Consider the following 17,547-nt stretch of genomic DNA (forward strand, 5'->3'; position numbering starts at 1 on the left):
AGTCAGTGCAAAAGAAAAAAAGACAAGGGTTGGTTTTCTGTTTCTCGTCGAAACATCACATGCTAGCGGTTTTCAGTATTTGTAGACGTTTCGTTTATTATCCTTATTCGGACTCTATATACATATTACATAACATTTTAATATAATACTAAGTATAACCTGCATCTGCATTTTTAATCCCCCCGGGGCAAACAAAAAAGTGTCCACAATGTAGCCTAAAAAAAGACAATCGGACGGCAATACACGAGAAACCAAACAATTGCACTGTCAAACCACCAGTGTGTGGCCCGAGAGAACAAGCTGTGTTTTGATGCTACACGTGATATATTGCAATTAAATGATTGTATTCACAAGACAGGAGAGCTAAAGAACAGCGTTGAATCCACCCTAACATTGCACTCCATAGAATTATTTATCCAACGTTACGAAGCTGGGAAAGGTTAATGCAAACGGAAAACGACTAGTGGTGCTGTCATTTCGACATCGAAGACGGCTGCTTCTAGTAAGTCTTTATTATTATTTTTGGCAGGCTAAATAGTGTGATGATAGCACATTTCCATAACAGCCCAAGTAACATTTCGGTGGCAGATAAGATGCGAAATTCGGTGGGGCTTGTTTTGTAAAGGTACGATATATGTAAGTGTACATGTAAGCCAGGAATTGATGGCCATAAAATACATATTTATTGTTGTCTGGGCGGAATAGTATTGTATTTCCTCTGACCTAGCTGTGCCTGTTACCTCTAACCCGCAGGGGAACAGAGCGGCATTTCGCAGAATTAAACGTTACTTTCACTAAGTGATTCATGTTGAGTTTTGGGGGTACAAAACACAAGTGTTAAGATTTTGTAACCAATTTCTGTTATGTGGCGAGAATGTGATTTAATCCTAGATTTAATTTGCATATGCAGGGCGGCTGTCGCTGGGGGTTTGGTGGTGAATATGAGGATTTGTTGTTGCGGGTAGCCAAGACGGGAGGATCAACTCGGGTTCTTCTTCCCAGTCGATCTGTCCAGCTCCAGTGCTCCACCCCCTGTGCGTACAGTGGGTGATTAACCGAGCGCATCCAATGTTTGGGGACATGGGACGTGTGTGCTCCCTTGAATAACCAGGCAGTTATAAAGGTCGTCCAAAAAAACAGATGTCACCAAAACATCTGCAATTCTGCATGCAAATGTGACACGTTGGCAAAGAGACATGTGTTTTTGCCCATTTGTGCGGGTCAATGTCTACGCGGCCATTGGCTTTTTGGGTGACCAGAACAGAGTTGGAAGTTGGAACTATACCAGCAGATTAGGAGGTGCAGCTCCACCTTAAAAAGGGATGTCAGTCGCCGTTCATGCGGTTTGCGTTTACGTCAACAGCATCGAGCTACACACTCACACACGCACCGCACGCACACGACGCTTTCTTTATAGCTCCAGTGAAAATATGGATAGATAGCTAGGCAGTGTGTTTTACACACTCGCATCCATCCGAATGCGACAGTGACTGATTTGCCCTCATCCTTGAGGAGACGTGGCTCTGCTTAACGATATAACCGCTTCACAGCCACCGCCGGGGTAAATTCTATTCTTTCCTCTCATATCCAGCCTTTTGCTGATTTGATTCTAAGCTAACTGCTTTTCAAAATAGAGAGTGTGGGTGGGGGTTGGGGGATTTCTTCAAAAAACCACACGAGAAAAGCTTGATGGATGAATACTAGAAACGAACCTGCTGCCCCAAAATGGTCAGTAGTTATAACAGTCATATGATAATGATTCTGAACTTGAGATAATACTGCCTGTATTGTATGCTAGCTAGCTAGATAACTCACGTGTGTGTGTGTGTGTGTGTGTGTGTGCGTGTGCGCGTGTGTGTGTGTGTGTGTGTGTGTGTGTGTGTGTGTGTGATTGCGTGTGCCAAGGGTTTGAGCCACAAAATGAAGGCAATATTATCAGTCAAATTTGGCTGTCCTTGCCTTAGATATCAAGGCAAGGGGACAGCGTTGCATCTGCTTTGGGTCCTTGAATGGCTCAATGGCAATAGCCATAACAATGTAATGATCTGCTTAAACTGTGACAAATGCCTCAAATTATCTCCTGTCAATTATTTGTGCCCCATCTAGGCCATAAAGGTAACCTATGTATGTTGGTGTGTTTGTTATGGTCTGTTTAATGTTGGAAGGTGAGATACATGTCGCTGTGGTGACATTTGAGATGGTCCCTTATCAGCACTTGGACACTTATATAGGCTATTTGTTGAAAGACTGCTTCCTTCACCATGGCGATAATAAACACCAGATGCTAAACGTCTGGTACTCTGCTATTTGACAGAGGGGTATATCACGTTTTTTATCTCAACATCCTTTACAGTACTGTTGTAGATTTGAATCTTGGATCTCCTGATGTTTTGACTGTGTTACAGTCTAAATTAGTCAGACTTCAATCTATAATTTTGCCACCTGACACATAAATGATGGTTGCTGCGCTATATAATGCCTGGATTCCCCTGCACTGTGACTGTAGATGTGAATGAAAATCTGCGAATACAAATTAAGTTAAAAAAAAAAAGTGAGTTTTCCATTGGCACATGGGTTGTACGGTTTAACCAGTAAGTATTGATATTTTCCCCCTGTGGAAATCAGCAAATCAAGTGCCTTGCATAAGATCATCTCAAGCTGCACTGATGTTGAGCAACATTACCTGTATGTATGTTCCTTGCAGAGTTCAGACGAGCTTCCTTTGGCATCAAATGCCCACTTTTGTAACAAATAGGCTACTGTTGCCTTAAATTAAATGTCTGTGTGGGAAAACAATCAGTTGATTTAGTCTATTTTAGCACTTTTGACATTTAGGAAATGTAGTCTAATTTCTTCATTACAGCTAGTTATGTTGTTGTGGTGGTGGTGGTTGTTCTCTGGCAGAGAAATATGGGTAGGTGAGTCCACTACAAATGAATGATTTGATTAAATGAATGATGTGGTGATTAAACATGCTGTACATCCTCCTGCTACTTCCCCATCTAATGGCTCATTTATACTTGGGAAATCATGCATCATGTTTTTTCAGTTTGTTATTTTGGTGACACAGTCGGTCATCTAAGTACAGTGAGTGCAGTATTACTATAAATGAAGCTTAATAGAAGCTTGAGTGTGGCAAGGATTTGGCCCTCGGCTAGGTTAATTATGGATCAGTTATACAGGCAACGAGTCGACTTGACTCGACTATACAAAATAAATTATTTTCTTGGTTAGTCTAATCAAGAGTTGAAAAGCCCAGAGTGGTGCAATGTCAGTTTAAGTGCTATCATTTTACTTTACCTTATTTTATTATAGTGAGGCTGTCATAGTGTGCAAATAACAAAAACAGTTATGATGTTTGCTTAAAGGGCAAGAACAAACCTCACAAAACCAACTGCCTTTACCAACTGCATGGTAAAGGACTACCTAACCAGTATTTACCAGAAAGTTTAACAATGTTTCAATCCGCAATGGATCTTCTTCAGGTCAGTTTTGAGAAAACTACACAACACAAACCTCTACCAAAGTGTTCTTGCCTTTTAAGCCTGATTCATACTATCTAATCTATACGAAATTAGCCAGCCAAGCTCAAAATGTGACAATGCGGGAAATGACATGGAAGACTCTTTCAGTAGAGTGATAAACAGTGTAGTTGAAAGTGACCATATCATTGTTGTTTGCTTTACAGTATACTGGCTTGTCAGAAAATTTCAGTAGCACCGAAGAGCCGACTTTAGGGCGGTACTCGCCCCCCCGAACCTCAAATGGCGTCACATTGTAGGCTCTACAGAGCCGAACCGACTTTTATTCTGCTCTAAAATAGTAGTATGAATCAAGCGCCTAATGCTTAATCATGGATCGTCCACAAAGTAACTCTCTTCGGCAAAAGCAATGCGACACGGTGTGAGCTTGTAGATCTGGTATTTTCGCCAAAAGTCCGCCCCCAGAATAGGGATGCTAGGGTTCATGACTGTGGTTAATAAGGCACCCATTTAGTATCATGATGAAACATGTTATAGTTTGCATTAACATGAATTTCCCTTCTGTGTGTTCCAGTTGTCCAGCGTAAGGCCCAGGCAGAAGCCGGCCACCACCACAACAGGCACCATGATGGAGGGGGGCATGCAGTTGCTCAACCGCGACGGCCACAGCATCTCGCACAACTCCAAGCGGCACTACCACGACTCATTCGTGTCCATGAACAGGATGCGACAGCGCGGCCTGCTGTGCGACATCGTCCTCCATGTCTCCAACAAGGAGATCAAGGCGCACAAGGTGGTGCTGGCCTCCTGCAGCCCTTACTTCCATGCCATGTTTACCAGTAAGTTCAAGATCACCACTAAAGCCTGTCTCTGATAGTGTACTTTCAATGTACAGCGCTGTCTCCAGTGCCAAACATAACTGATGACATGTGCTGTAAGCTTGTAAATCTACTACTTTTCGGCACAGGACACTCATTACCGCTGTTCTTTTGGTGTCCTAAATTGGTGGCATGTCTCAATATGTTTCATCAATCTGTGCTTTGTTTTGTTTTGTGAGGAGTGATTTTATTTTGACTGCTTATTTGTGGAAAAGTACAGTAGAGCTGCCTCATCCTTTCAGCATCATCGCTTCCTTAAGTTCCTTCCTCATCGTTTACTTGCATCCTCTCTTCCCGTCATGTGACCACCTGGGTCGCAGGTGGTCACATGAGGCGTGCGTCTCAGACGTCTTCCTAAACCCTCCTGCAGCTCAGAATAGACGTTTTTAGGGTACAGTATCCTTGTAAGAGACTGCTTCCTGCTCTGATGGTCAACTTACTACTTTTGGCCATATCTGTTAAATGCAGTGAAACGCTGCTCTAGTGGAGTATAAATGATGAAGGGGCTAAAAGACGTCTGATAAATGAGTTCATATCTGGCAGTAGTTCAGTGTACATCTGGAGCTCTGCTTTACGTCAGTGTGATGGAAGGACGGTGGTGAATTAATTCAGTAGATTTGGCTCCATAATGAAGGATAATATGTAGATTGGTAATGGATAGAATACATTTCTGACAGCTGGTATGGCACGTGGCACGTGTTGTTTTTTTAAGTGAGCCTTTTGAATTCCCAATTGTGAGACTAAATGTTAATGTTTTTTATTGAACCTGGTTGACTTGAGAAGCCCTGGTGGTTAAGCCACCACTTTAGTACTATTACTATTCTTTACAAATCTTTGCTATATTGCAATCCCTTGGCAGGGACGCCTCTGTCTGTGGGGGAAGGGGGAGCTCAGCAGGAGGGAGGCCCTATGTATGTATGGCCCAATTAAAGGGATCAATTCTGAGCTCCCCCTCCTCCCAACACAGACAGAGGCGTCCCTGCCAAGGGATCAACGTCAACATAAATAGTGAAATGTGAACATAAACATTAGAATAAAACCAAAATACAGCCAGAGGGACGTGTCTTTCTGCATGAAAACACCCCAGCACAATTATATAGTGGCTGATAGAGGGGAAAAGACTAAATATATAAATATACACATATTTTAGGTTTAAATGTTGTCTATACTACCTTTAATTTCCCAAAATCACACAGTCAACACATCTCAATTCTCTCATTATAAAAACAAAAATGCAGTAGATTTCACAACACATGTCCTTGTCCTATATGTGTTCATACAGATGAAATGTCAGAAAGTCGACAGACCCATGTGACCCTCCATGACATCGACTCCCAGGCTTTGGAACAGCTGGTCCAGTATGGTTACACAGCTGAGATAGTGGTGGGGGAAGGAAATGTCCAGGTAGGGAAACATGTGTTCTGCATTGGGAATAGCCTCTTGGTTTTCTTTTTCCTTCTTTTTTTTTTAAAGCTTATCTCAACGAGCAAAAGCAGACTTGATGGATTCATTTTCATTCCGTTTCATTAAAGCTGTCAGTTACATGTCCCATAAATTGCTCCCCTTCATAGACATTGCTCCCAGCAGCCAGCCTGCTGCAGCTCAATGGGGTGCGGGACGCCTGTTGTAAGTTTCTCCTCAGCCAGCTGGACCCCTCCAACTGCTTGGGAATCCGTGGCTTTGCAGACACTCACTCCTGCAGTGATTTGCTCAAGTCGGCCCACAAGTATGTCCTGCAGCACTTTGTGGAAGTGTCCAAGACGGAGGAGTTCATGCTGCTGCCACTGAAACAGGTAACACCGTCACGTCTTCACAGAATCCCTTGCTGATGTACTGAGGGTTTCTTGTTCAAATGTGGCATAGTCATTATGCCATCAGTCACCATTAGCATCAGTCACCACACTGATGCAGGCATATTTTAACTGCGGCTTGGAAGTTTTGTTTGTTCGCAGCCAATCATGATTTTCATCTCCTGCAAATTATCTGGCAAATCAAATACGTGGCCAATTTTGCCATGTAGAGTTTTTTGTTTTGGTCATGTCATTCCATGCCTGGGATTATGATTGTGTTTTCAAAGTGGATTCATTCATTGTTGTAGTTTTTGGTTAAATAACTTGATTCTATACAGTATTTCAGTCTGAGAAATGAGAAGCCCTCATTTAATCCCCTTAGTCGGTTGGTGGATTGCCCAAAAAGATGAACAGATGTGTGGTACAGTACATTAGCATGAGCTTAGCTCAATTTAGTCATATTGTTAATCCCCATTTCCTCCAATATGAGCACAGCTGGTTGCGTTCTGAACCTTTCCACTTTTCACTCCACAGACTCTTCAAAATGGGCAACAGAAGAGAAATTTACAGCGAAAATCGGAGCTTAAATTTTTATGCTGAGCATGTAAAAATGGCCCAGGTCCATATACTCAGTTAAAAGTCGGTTACATACAGTACATTATGACGGCATCTCGGCTACCTCAACTCTCTGCGTCAATCATTGTCTCTTGTGGTTTAGTCGTCCCACGGTGATGCCATGCAGTACCTTTATCTGACTGGAACGCCATCTTAGCTCGGTCTTATTCATCACTTATTCATCAACCATGCTCGGCTGTGGCTATGCTGTGCTGAGGGTCATGCCATGTGCTGCCAGCAGTAATTAAAATAAGCTAGTGACGTTTTTTCCACAGCAGCCGTTGTGCTCTGTAACTATCCTCATAACAATGTTTACTCATAACAATTGTCTATCTCACACACAGGATTTGCTGTGGTAGAAGTCCTTTGGGAACTTGTGTGGCAGTGGAAAAAAACGTGCAAGCCCAAAAGTTGGCAACATTATTATTATCGTTTTTCTTTTTTACCTCAACAAATCCCCACATGTCTAAAGAGAGAGTGCTCCGTGACCGTGAGAGTTCAAATGATCAGCTTATCACTGCCTACAGACGGGTACTGCTGTTGGCGCATTGGGGCATAGTCACGTCACGTGTACAGGAAAGTTTTAGATGCAAAGCTGCATAAATGCAGTTTGAAAATAGACTGTCCACTCTTTTTTTAAATATGTTGTTCTATTTGTTTTCTGTCTCCTTTATTTAGTTTTTCTGCCCCTCCCCTACTCCTGCAGCTGTTGTGTGCCCATCAGAGAGAGCTCTGCACCAATGCTGGATTATTTGCCAGTCGCTACTAGCAACTTTGAGCACACAGAGCTATGAAACTGGCCCCTTATTTCGTCCCATGGGCTTTGAGGGAAGCAGCATAGCACAAAGGCACACTTACGACGTGCCTTCATGACTGGTGGTGGTGGTCTGGTGGAGTTCAGATATACTGTAGCATTACACAGCTGAGAATACAGCTCTGTCTGTTTACTGTACTGTACTGTATGTGTTTAGTTAATATGGTGCAGTATGTGCATGCAGAGGGGAGGGGGGCTGCAGAGAAGGGCAGTAGCAACAATAGTGGTGGTAGCAGTGTTCCTCTGTGTGACTGAGGACTAGTGGATGCTGTTCCTGTGAGGCTGCTAACTATTGCCCTGGTCTGGGCAGGCAACAGCAGCTGGCCACTGTGTCCCCGCCCAGCCTGGCCCGTTCTGGGAATGGTGCCAGCCAGGCCACTCACCATTCTGTGACTGCAGCACACAGCACGCCACAGACCGTCCCACACTTAGTTGGTATACTACATATTAACCACCCACACTAGTATACAGAGATGTGGCTTAATAATAAAATAAATTGAATTAGATTGATCTAAAGTCCCTGAAAAGTTTGAATTCCGAATGGAATTCAAATGTCCATGATTACTTTACAAAGTAAAAAAATCACACCCGTGTGAACGGAGTGGTGCAACTCCCCTCCCCCTCCTCTCTCTCTCTCTCTCTCTCTCTCTCTCTCTCTCTCTCTCATTAGCAGGTAACAGTGCAGCACTATCACTCTCTCTGTTTCTGGCACAACAGCGCCCATACTACTGGTACTAATAGTCATACTGGTGCTCATTAACCAACATAGGCACATAGGTGAACACGGACATTGCTGTTCCTTGGAGTGGTTGCACCACTCAAAAACAAACCACTCTCCTGGTGGATTTTTTTTTAAATTAGCCTTCATTGATGTAGCTAGTTCATTCATAATATAGTTTTGTTAAAAAATTGGATAAACCAGCGCGGCCATTACTCTTTATCCATTACTTATTATTCAAGTATGTTCAAGTAACATTTGAATGACTCAAAACCAAGTGTGATGGGTACTGAAAATGAAGTTGAAAAAGAACAGATCTGCAGTCTGCACACCAAATAGCTCCTGTTTAAAAATCTTTTTAATTTGAGTCACATTTTGAGCAACATGGCTGTGTCTGAGAGAGCGCCTTGTTGCCACTCTAGATTATAGAAGATTAAAAATAATTTGAATGGGAGAAATTTGGTGTGCAGAGTGCAGACCTTTCTGTTTCAACTTAACTGTGTAGAAAATGTTAACCAAAATAAAGCCACTTCACAGGAAAATGGTTTGTGCACAATATAAGGCTGAAGCTGTGAATAGACAATGACATGGCGTACTGTGATTCTTCATTCAGGTGTTGGATCTGATATCCAGTGACAACCTCAACGTGCCGTCGGAAGAGGAAGTGTACCGGGCCGTGCTGAGCTGGGTCAAACATGACGTAGACGGACGCAGGCAACACGTACCATGGGTATGACTTGAATGTTACAATTCAAATAATCGGTTCACTCATAAAACGGCCAATACTTTGTTTGATGCTTACAACTTCACCTGTATCTTCTTTGTTCCAAATTGTAAAATGAATAATTATGCTTTTGACTGCTGGGTGAACACAATGATGTCATTTTGCAATGTACTATCATCTTTAGCTTTATTTTCTTTAACAATTTTATGGTCTTGATCATTCAAATAAAAATGACAGATTCATAGATTATGAAAATAATTGTTTGTCGCAAAACCCTACTTTGAATGTGTGAACACTGTTCCACCCAAGTGTAAGTGAATTGTGCGTAATATAATTTCCTTCATTTTAATTTGACAGTATACAAAAGCCCATTTTGACTGCAGCTTATTTCCCTTCTCTCTACCTACCTCGTTCACTGCATTATGAACAACAACGTACTGTGATCTCAACCGGTCCTCTACAATTTTCCTCCTTTCTGTAATGTTTCCACCCCCCTCCCTCTCTGTGCTCACCGATAGCTGATGAAGTGCGTGCGCCTGCCACTGTTGAGGCGAGACTTCCTGATGAGCAATGTGGACACAGAGCTGCTGGTGCGTCACCACTCGGAGTGCAAGGACCTGCTGATCGAGGCCCTGAAGTACCACCTGATGCCCGAGCAGAGGGGCGTGCTCAGCAACTGCCGCACGCGCCCGCGACGCTGTGAGGGCGCTAGCCCTGTACTCTTCGCCGTCGGTCAGTGTGCTCCCGAAGGTACCCACTAGGGTACACTCTCTCACCGGTTCACCATAACATGAACCTACTGCTGCTAAATGCCCAAATGAAAGAAACGCTAAATGGGGAATTTGCACAGTAGTCTTCTTGTTATGCTGTTTAGATTGATTTAGACAAAACCTCTTAAGAATCATCAAATCCATCTATCTACAAATCCATCTATCTGAGATTTTCATTATTTTGGAAAACAATTTTTTTTTTAATTGTTTTTCAAATGAATTAGATCTGTTGCACCCCTACATCAAACAGATTGTAAGTGGGTCTCCACTTACAAAAGTGTGGTTTCTCTTGCTGTTGTTTCTCTTAAGCCCTAACCACACCAAAGGGTCAAGACAGTCCCTGCGGTGTGATATGTCTTGTTGCACGTTGACCCACGTTGACCCTAGTGATTCAACGCATGGAATTCAATGGCCCAAACCACACCAAAGGGTCAAGACGGTTTTAGCGTTAAATTCTTGCAACCGTTTGGACCCAAGGAGTTGCATGGTGACGCTTTGGTGTGGTTAGGGCTTAACAAATGTAATTTGGGCTAACGAATTTCATTCATGCTTCATTTTGCACAGAATCATTTTTCATTGCATCTGCGCTCTATTGGTGACCTTTAAACCTTGCCAGGTCGGCCACAAGGACACTGCTTCCAATATCCATTGAATTCCTCCTTTTCTACCGTTTCATTTATTTTGGCATCTACCTACAGTACATGTATTGTACAAATGCATAACGCAAACAAAAAACATATTTACTACTCGAGGGTTCCCAAACCTTTCAGGCCATGACAGAGATAAGAGATAAATATTGGGGAAGCTGGACTACAAGCTCACACTGCGATGCGTTGTGAGTTTGTAGATTGACTATTTTCACAATTTTACTTTCTTAAGTAATATTTGACAACTTGGTATTATAAAGGTCGTAAAGGTCATTAAATTGTAACTTTAGAAATGTGCAGATACCCTGTACACACTTTTGTTTACTGTTGAGTGAGAAAACAATGTTGCACATTCAGCTAACTATCTGGGGACCCCCAAAAACTTATTTGGGTACCCCCAGTTTGGGAACCACTGCTCTGTGCTACTTCATAAACACTGAGATCTCAACTGCTAAACCTGTTCTACTAAACCTGCTGTAGGTGGAGGCAGCTTGTTTGCCATCCATGGAGACTGTGAGGCCTATGACACCAGGACAGACCGCTGGCACATGGTGTCTTCCATGTCCACTCGGAGGGCTCGGGTGGGCGTAGCGGCCATCGGTAACCGACTATACGCTGTGGGAGGGTGAGTGGCAGCTATCAACGGACTGACCTTTGATATGACGGTAGCGATTGTGAGCTGATGCACTAACCTCTCGCTCGATAATGGTATGATGATGATGATATAAACAAAAATTCCGCTGTTATGATGACACATCTTTTTTATATCATTTTGGGGGGGGTCTAGCATTTTTTAGATGCCACCGTGTGTGTGTGTGAATACGGTCTACTAACGTCCATAATGAATGGTCCCCTGTGGTGTAGGTACGATGGCACGTCAGACCTGGCATCCGTGGAATCCTATGACCCTGTCACTAACTCTTGGCAACCAGAGGTTTCCATGGGAACGCGGCGGAGCTGTCTGGGCGTGGCGGTTCTGCATGGGCTGCTGTATGCTGCTGGGGGCTACGATGGAGCTTCCTGTCTCAATAGGTACACACACAGTATGCTGCTGGGGGCTACAATGGAGCTTCCTGTCTCAATAGGTACACACACACACACACAGCATGCTGCTGGGGGCTACGATGGAGCTTCCTCTCTCAATAGTTACACACACACACACACAGTATGCTGCTGGGGGCTACGATGGAGCTTCCTGTCTCAATAGTTACACACACACACACACAGTATGCTGCTGGGGGCTACGATGGAGCTTCCTGTCTCAATAGTTACACACACACACACAGTATGCTGCTGGGGGCTACGATGGAGCTTCCTGTCTCAATAGTTACACACACACACACAGTATGCTGCTGGGGGCTACGATGGAGCTTCCTGTCTCAAGAGGTACACACACACACACACAGTATGCTGCTGGGGGCTACGATAGAGCTTCCTGTACACACACACGGGCACCATGGTGTTTTCAAAGCAGCCTAATGTGGCACCCAGAGAGAATTTAATGCTAATTGTTTGGTCAACTAATCACTTTGCTTTTGTGTGACACAGTAAAGTGTGTAGACATGGAACCCGGAAATGAGTTAGCAGTTTTGGACAGACGACTTCCTCGTCTCGTTCCTTTAAAAAAGAAATCTGTATGTTGTGAACACAGGCTTAAGAGATTTTTTCGTTTTGTTCTAATCTAGAACATCATACCCTGAAGAAGGCAGTTACATCTGCCTATTCTAATATCGGTAAAGTATCGGCACTTTGGCTACGAGTGTGTGCGGCCACCTTTGTCTTTTCAAGACTTCACATTGAGATTGTTCTAGCGTGGACCGGCACCACTACTAAGACTGCTGGGAGTATAGCATCCTCCTGCACGTTGTTCTTAAAAAGACAAGAGGCTACGTGAGACTAGAGAGTGTCGGAGACATATGTCATATGTCGAGATGGTGACTGGTGATGGTGAGTCACGTGACTGTAGTGTAGTTTGTTTATAGCCCAACGTTCGTTTTTACTTCTAGTGATTTGTGTTCGATGCATTTATACAAGTGGTGTTCAGTTTTGGTGTTCAGTTTTGACATTTATTTTGCAAAAGAAAATGTGTATCAAAGTTTTATTCACCACAGAGCTTATTTTTCACAATAATCCAAAATCCCATAGGCTTTTGTCGAGGGAATCGGGAGGATGCTAATTTCCCCTTCTTGCCCAATAAATAATGTGCCTCCCTGGACTGCTGTATTGTGGAACTACAAACATAAAATAAATGTTGTCGGTGTGAATTTCAGCCTGATTGATTTGATGTCCCCATTTTACATCCTACAGTGCAGAGCGGTATGACCCTCTTACCAGTACGTGGACCTCCATTGCTGCCATGAGCACGCGCAGGAGATATGTTCGTGTAGCTACTTTGGGTAGGAGCTTGACACACACACATACTGTACATACATGCATGCACGCACGGATGCATGCATTCCCATGTTTTCTGGAAAGCACTGTTGGCGCCAGGCGATGTGTATACTGGTATTGTTATTTTAATTCTGTAGTCTGCCAACAAAGGTGAGATATGATATTCATTAGTTAGTATTAGTGTTGACCAAAAGTCCTATTTCTGCATTGTCCTTGTCATAAGGCTGTGATAAACAAATTGGAATAATGTCTGCATTGGTTGCCCTTTATTTAGATTATCCATCATTGGACCTTCGGGTTCAGGCTGAGAAGCCTACCCTCTGTTAAATAAACACGGGCAACGAATGCTCCAGTGATCTATCTACATTTATTTTTACGTTTCATTAATTAATTACATTACTTATAATTAATAAGTTTCCTCAAACAAAGTTCACTCCTTTTTCCTCTCCAGATGGTAGCCTGTATGCAGTTGGAGGCTATGACAGTTCCTCACACCTCGCAACCGTGGAGAGATACGACCCCCAGGTAAACCGTTGAATTCTTGTGCTGATTTAATTGTGTAGCGTTTGTGACGCTGACCTACAGAATGGTGACACTTGTCCTGGCTGAATTATTTGAATCGCACCAGAAGACATTCTCTTGTGCCTTTGTCATTCTCAACCTCCCTACTTTTGTTAGAGGATCGGCTCTTCTTAACCCCCCCCCCCCCCAAACAAACAAACGTACCTAAACTACGCTAAACACTATTTTGTCAGTCAGCATTGTGTGTCACTTTGAGGGTCACAGGTTAATGGTGCAACCTGTAACGGTGAAGGCTAATGGTGAAACCTGTGCTTTGTGTTGTTTACCTGAGCAGGGCAACACGTGGACCGCCATCGCCAACATGCTGAGTCGCCGCAGCAGCGCAGGAGTAGCCGTGCTGGAGGGCATGCTGTATGTGGCGGGGGGCAACGATGGCACCAGCTGCCTCAACTCAGTGGAGAGGTTCAACCCCAAGTCCAACACCTGGGAGGCAGTGGCCCCCATGAACATCCGCAGGTCTGTATGAGGGAGAAGGTTTACGAACGGTTTACAACTTTCACACGATAATTAATATTTATTACATACTATCTCCTCTTACATACCCAACGAAACAGTCTGCACCAACTTATTTTTAATGTGATTTAATAGCTTAAGATTTAAGTTATTAAATCACATAAAGTGTCCTTTGATGACATCAATAAGAGGTATGCCACAGGTTCAATCAATTATTTATGTTTGTAAATGTTGACACTTAGTTTCTTCTCAAATAAAGTATTATATCATATTAAAATAGCTTGGCCTCTTAAACCTGATGACGCCGGTAACATTGAGGCTTTAAATGTCTAACATGTTTGACATGCTCATGCCAAATTCCCACCAGCTGCGGTAGTGATTTAGCAGTATGAGGCCTGATGTGCAACACGTCGGCGTCTAGCATTATGCTGTTTAAGATGACAGCTGCTGTCAGTTCATGCTGTCTATGAATTTATTTGACAAAATGCTGGCACAAAATGCACTGACAACGTAGCAGCGACATAAAGGCTGTGTCTTGCTCTCTTTGTTTTGTCTCTCACACATGCAGGCATAACTTCAGATGGTAGCTGTTGGTAGACTTCCTAGTCCTACCGTTACATTTACAACAATATGAAAATACTTGTTCAAAATATGTATGTATTGTTATTCATTTAGTCAAGACTGTAGACTAATAGATTTTCCCATTGAAAATACTGTGTTTTATGACAGCGGGTCCGGTCCGTGTTGTGTAAATAGATGCGTCGATGACATGTAACCTCTGTCACGCCTTTCAAACGGATGTCGATTTGGCTCTGTGACTACCTCCGTTGCCAGCTCAAAGGCAGCACAACAATGCCCCCTGTTCGATGTAGATGCCTTTTTTATACAGAACAGCAAGAGAGAATAACGGCATTCCTGCCTTGAACAGGCTGTGTAAAAGGGGCTAATAACAATCGAAGGTAGGAGCAGAGAAACCCGACAGCAGTTGACACCGCACACCCATGAATAAACCATAGTGTTCCTCAGCAGTGTTTATCTCGTTGCTGAGGCTCCGTTTACACCATCCAAAACACTGCAATATAATGTCACATCTCCTTTTCATTTGTTCCCTCAAGCCTAAGCCCAAGACATTCTGTATGAGCAGTGAGCACTAGCACCTTTGGAAAAGAATAAGGCCCCCTTTACGCAAGAACGCTGTCCATATAAAATGGCAAAATAAATTATCGTTTGCTGGGGTCCTTTTAGACGAGAACTGTTAACATCTGATTAACATCCGAAACAACAATGTAACGAACGTACATTTGGACGTTTGGGGCCAACCCTAACTTGGGCTGATATATCAAAGCTTTTCCATACTGATCCGAATCTGACTCATCCTCTCCTGGTGTGCTTCTTTCTCCTCAGGAGCACCCACGACCTGGTGTCCATGGACGGCTGGCTGTACGCCGTGGGCGGCAACGACGGCAGCTCCAGCCTCAACTCCATCGAGAAGTACAACCCGCGCAGCAACAAGTGGGTGGCGGCCTCCTGCATGTTCACGCGCCGCAGCAGCGTGGGCGTGGCCGTGCTGGAGCTGCTCAACTTCCCGCCGCCCTCCTCGCCCACCCTCTCGGTCTCCTCGACCAGCCTTTGACACGGGGTCACCACCCGGCTAACCTCAGCGCCTGTCCCTGCCTCTACTGCTGCTGCTGCAACTGCCCAGACTGGCTCTGGGAAGAGACGCAACTGCTCCGTTTGATGGAGAAGAGAGAGGGTGAGGAGGAGGAGAAGGGAGGGGGGGTTGTGTGGGGAGACGAAGGGTGAAATTGGGGAAGAGGGAGGGTGGATGGATGATGAAATGGGAAGAGGATAGAACGGTTCTGGTATGCAGTGCACTCCAGAATTGTTGGCATCTTTTTTTAGTAATGACTGAACAAACTATAAAAATATAATGTAAAATATTATATATATATAACACAATCAATGAACTTTAACTACAACTTGGGTGGTAAAAAAGGGGGAGTCTGGGTGGAATCTTTTATTTTATTTTTTCTAATGACTTCACAAACACTGAAAATCTAATATATATAATATATAACACAATCAATGAACTTTAACTACAACTTGGTGGTAAACACAAAACAAAAGGGTCCGGGTGGGATGGGTAAAGTTCCCATTCCTGTAACAAACACAGAGAAGCTAGCAGGGGAGGGACTCTTCCAGTTGGTCAGGGTGCCTGTTCTAAAGGGAGCCCAACTGGGAGGGATGGCGTGTTCCTGATACGCAAGACCAACAGTAGGGATTGGCAGTGATACATTACTCGTACATGGGGGAAATCGGCATAACGACAATTAGGATTAATGTAAAAAAGGAGAGAAAAACCATATATATTTCATTTAAAAGACCACAGTTTTTACCCTACTTTACCATTAACTTAAACTGTATGTACCAAAAAGCGCATTATGACTTGGATGAGGTGGTGCCATCATTGTGTAGTATTAAGGTATGGTATTTCAGGCCTGCTGCCAGGAGAATAAAGTACCCAAGTCAAACCTCACCACCTGGATCATGAAGAGGGTTTCCCATTCAAATACACTTTATTTTTTAATCATGTAATATAAGAACTGTGTTCCAGGGCATTTTACTCCATTATGGTTACGAAGCATCAGCTGACGGTGAAAAACTTACAAATTTATGCAAAGAGTAAGACAATAAAACGCTGCCTACAAATTGATTAAAATTCTCTGGCCACTGAAGCCATGTTACGTTGTGTTTCATCGGATTTTGTTTCATCAAACAAACTAGAACACTAACAGTGGTTCTCAAAGTGGGGTCCTTTCTTTTGGAACACAGTTCTTATATTACATGATTAAAAAAAAATCCAGGGTGCATGGTTTTGACATAAGACTTACAGTAAGTAGTATTCACTCTGTTCACTACTGAGATGCAAATTGACACCATTGAGGCTTTTAAAAATTGTTTAAAAAATACATATTTTATTAACCTTGAGGGACTATATTTGAAACGCGTATACTGTATCTATAAAACTGGAGAGGTCCACACACTCGGAGTGAAACGCAATTTGTACTCCCGCCAGGAAGTGTGGACGTCATTTGGGCAAGGTTTTGCTAGTTAACAATGCTTTTAATTGGAACAACAAAGACATGGCATGATTGAGACCCAACCGTCCTTTTAAAAAAACAAACTAGGCAATTTAAAAAAAGGATAGTTTCCTGAATGCCAATAGTTGTATTATGAAATTCTACATACTGTTGGACTCTTCGTCAAAGGGTGCCAATAACTCTGGAATGTGCTAAATTGGAATTTGTGAGGCTCCAATGTACAGCTCTACCAGCGCCCTGTCTCTGTCTTGACCAATACAACAGAAAACAATGTTCACAGATAAAACCTGTACATTATAAACACAATCACCTGTCTCTCCTCACACCCTACTACTTACTCACCACTCCAGTGTTACCACACACTCTTTCCCTTAACCGTGGCGGTCACATAAACGTCTATCATGTGTACTGTAAGTGTTATTGGTTTGACTTTTTTTGTGTTGTTTTGATATCTTTTTTTATTTTTCAATAATATAATCAAAGAGAAAGTGAATGGTTTTACTTTAGGAATGTAGCTATAGACTGGTTCTGCCATGCATGTTTACTGGCATAATCCCCCAGCCAAGGGAATAAAATGTAGTG

At 43.2% G+C, this 17,547-nt stretch overlaps 1 protein-coding gene across 1 annotated transcript; it reads left to right on the plus strand.

Annotated features, from left to right (window-relative positions):
- Positions 1–1,400: 1,400 nt before the first annotated feature.
- klhl17 (kelch-like family member 17) lies at positions 1,401–15,661 on the plus strand. Its single transcript, XM_080762773.1, has 13 exons — positions 1,401–1,728; positions 4,057–4,321; positions 5,643–5,764; positions 5,932–6,153; positions 8,911–9,027; positions 9,540–9,753; positions 10,919–11,063; positions 11,303–11,470; positions 11,509–11,523; positions 12,746–12,834; positions 13,281–13,354; positions 13,686–13,867; positions 15,269–15,661. Exons 1-13 carry the CDS (start codon positions 1,726–1,728, stop codon positions 15,495–15,497), a joined length of 1,845 nt encoding a protein of 614 aa, XP_080618899.1. The 5' UTR covers positions 1,401–1,725; the 3' UTR covers positions 15,498–15,661.
- The last annotated feature ends 1,886 nt before the right edge of the window (positions 15,662–17,547 follow it).

The sequence above is a fragment of the Protomyctophum bolini genome (assembly GCF_963924005.1).
Source record: "Protomyctophum bolini genome assembly, chromosome: 5".
NCBI lineage: Eukaryota > Metazoa > Chordata > Actinopteri > Myctophiformes > Myctophidae > Protomyctophum > Protomyctophum bolini.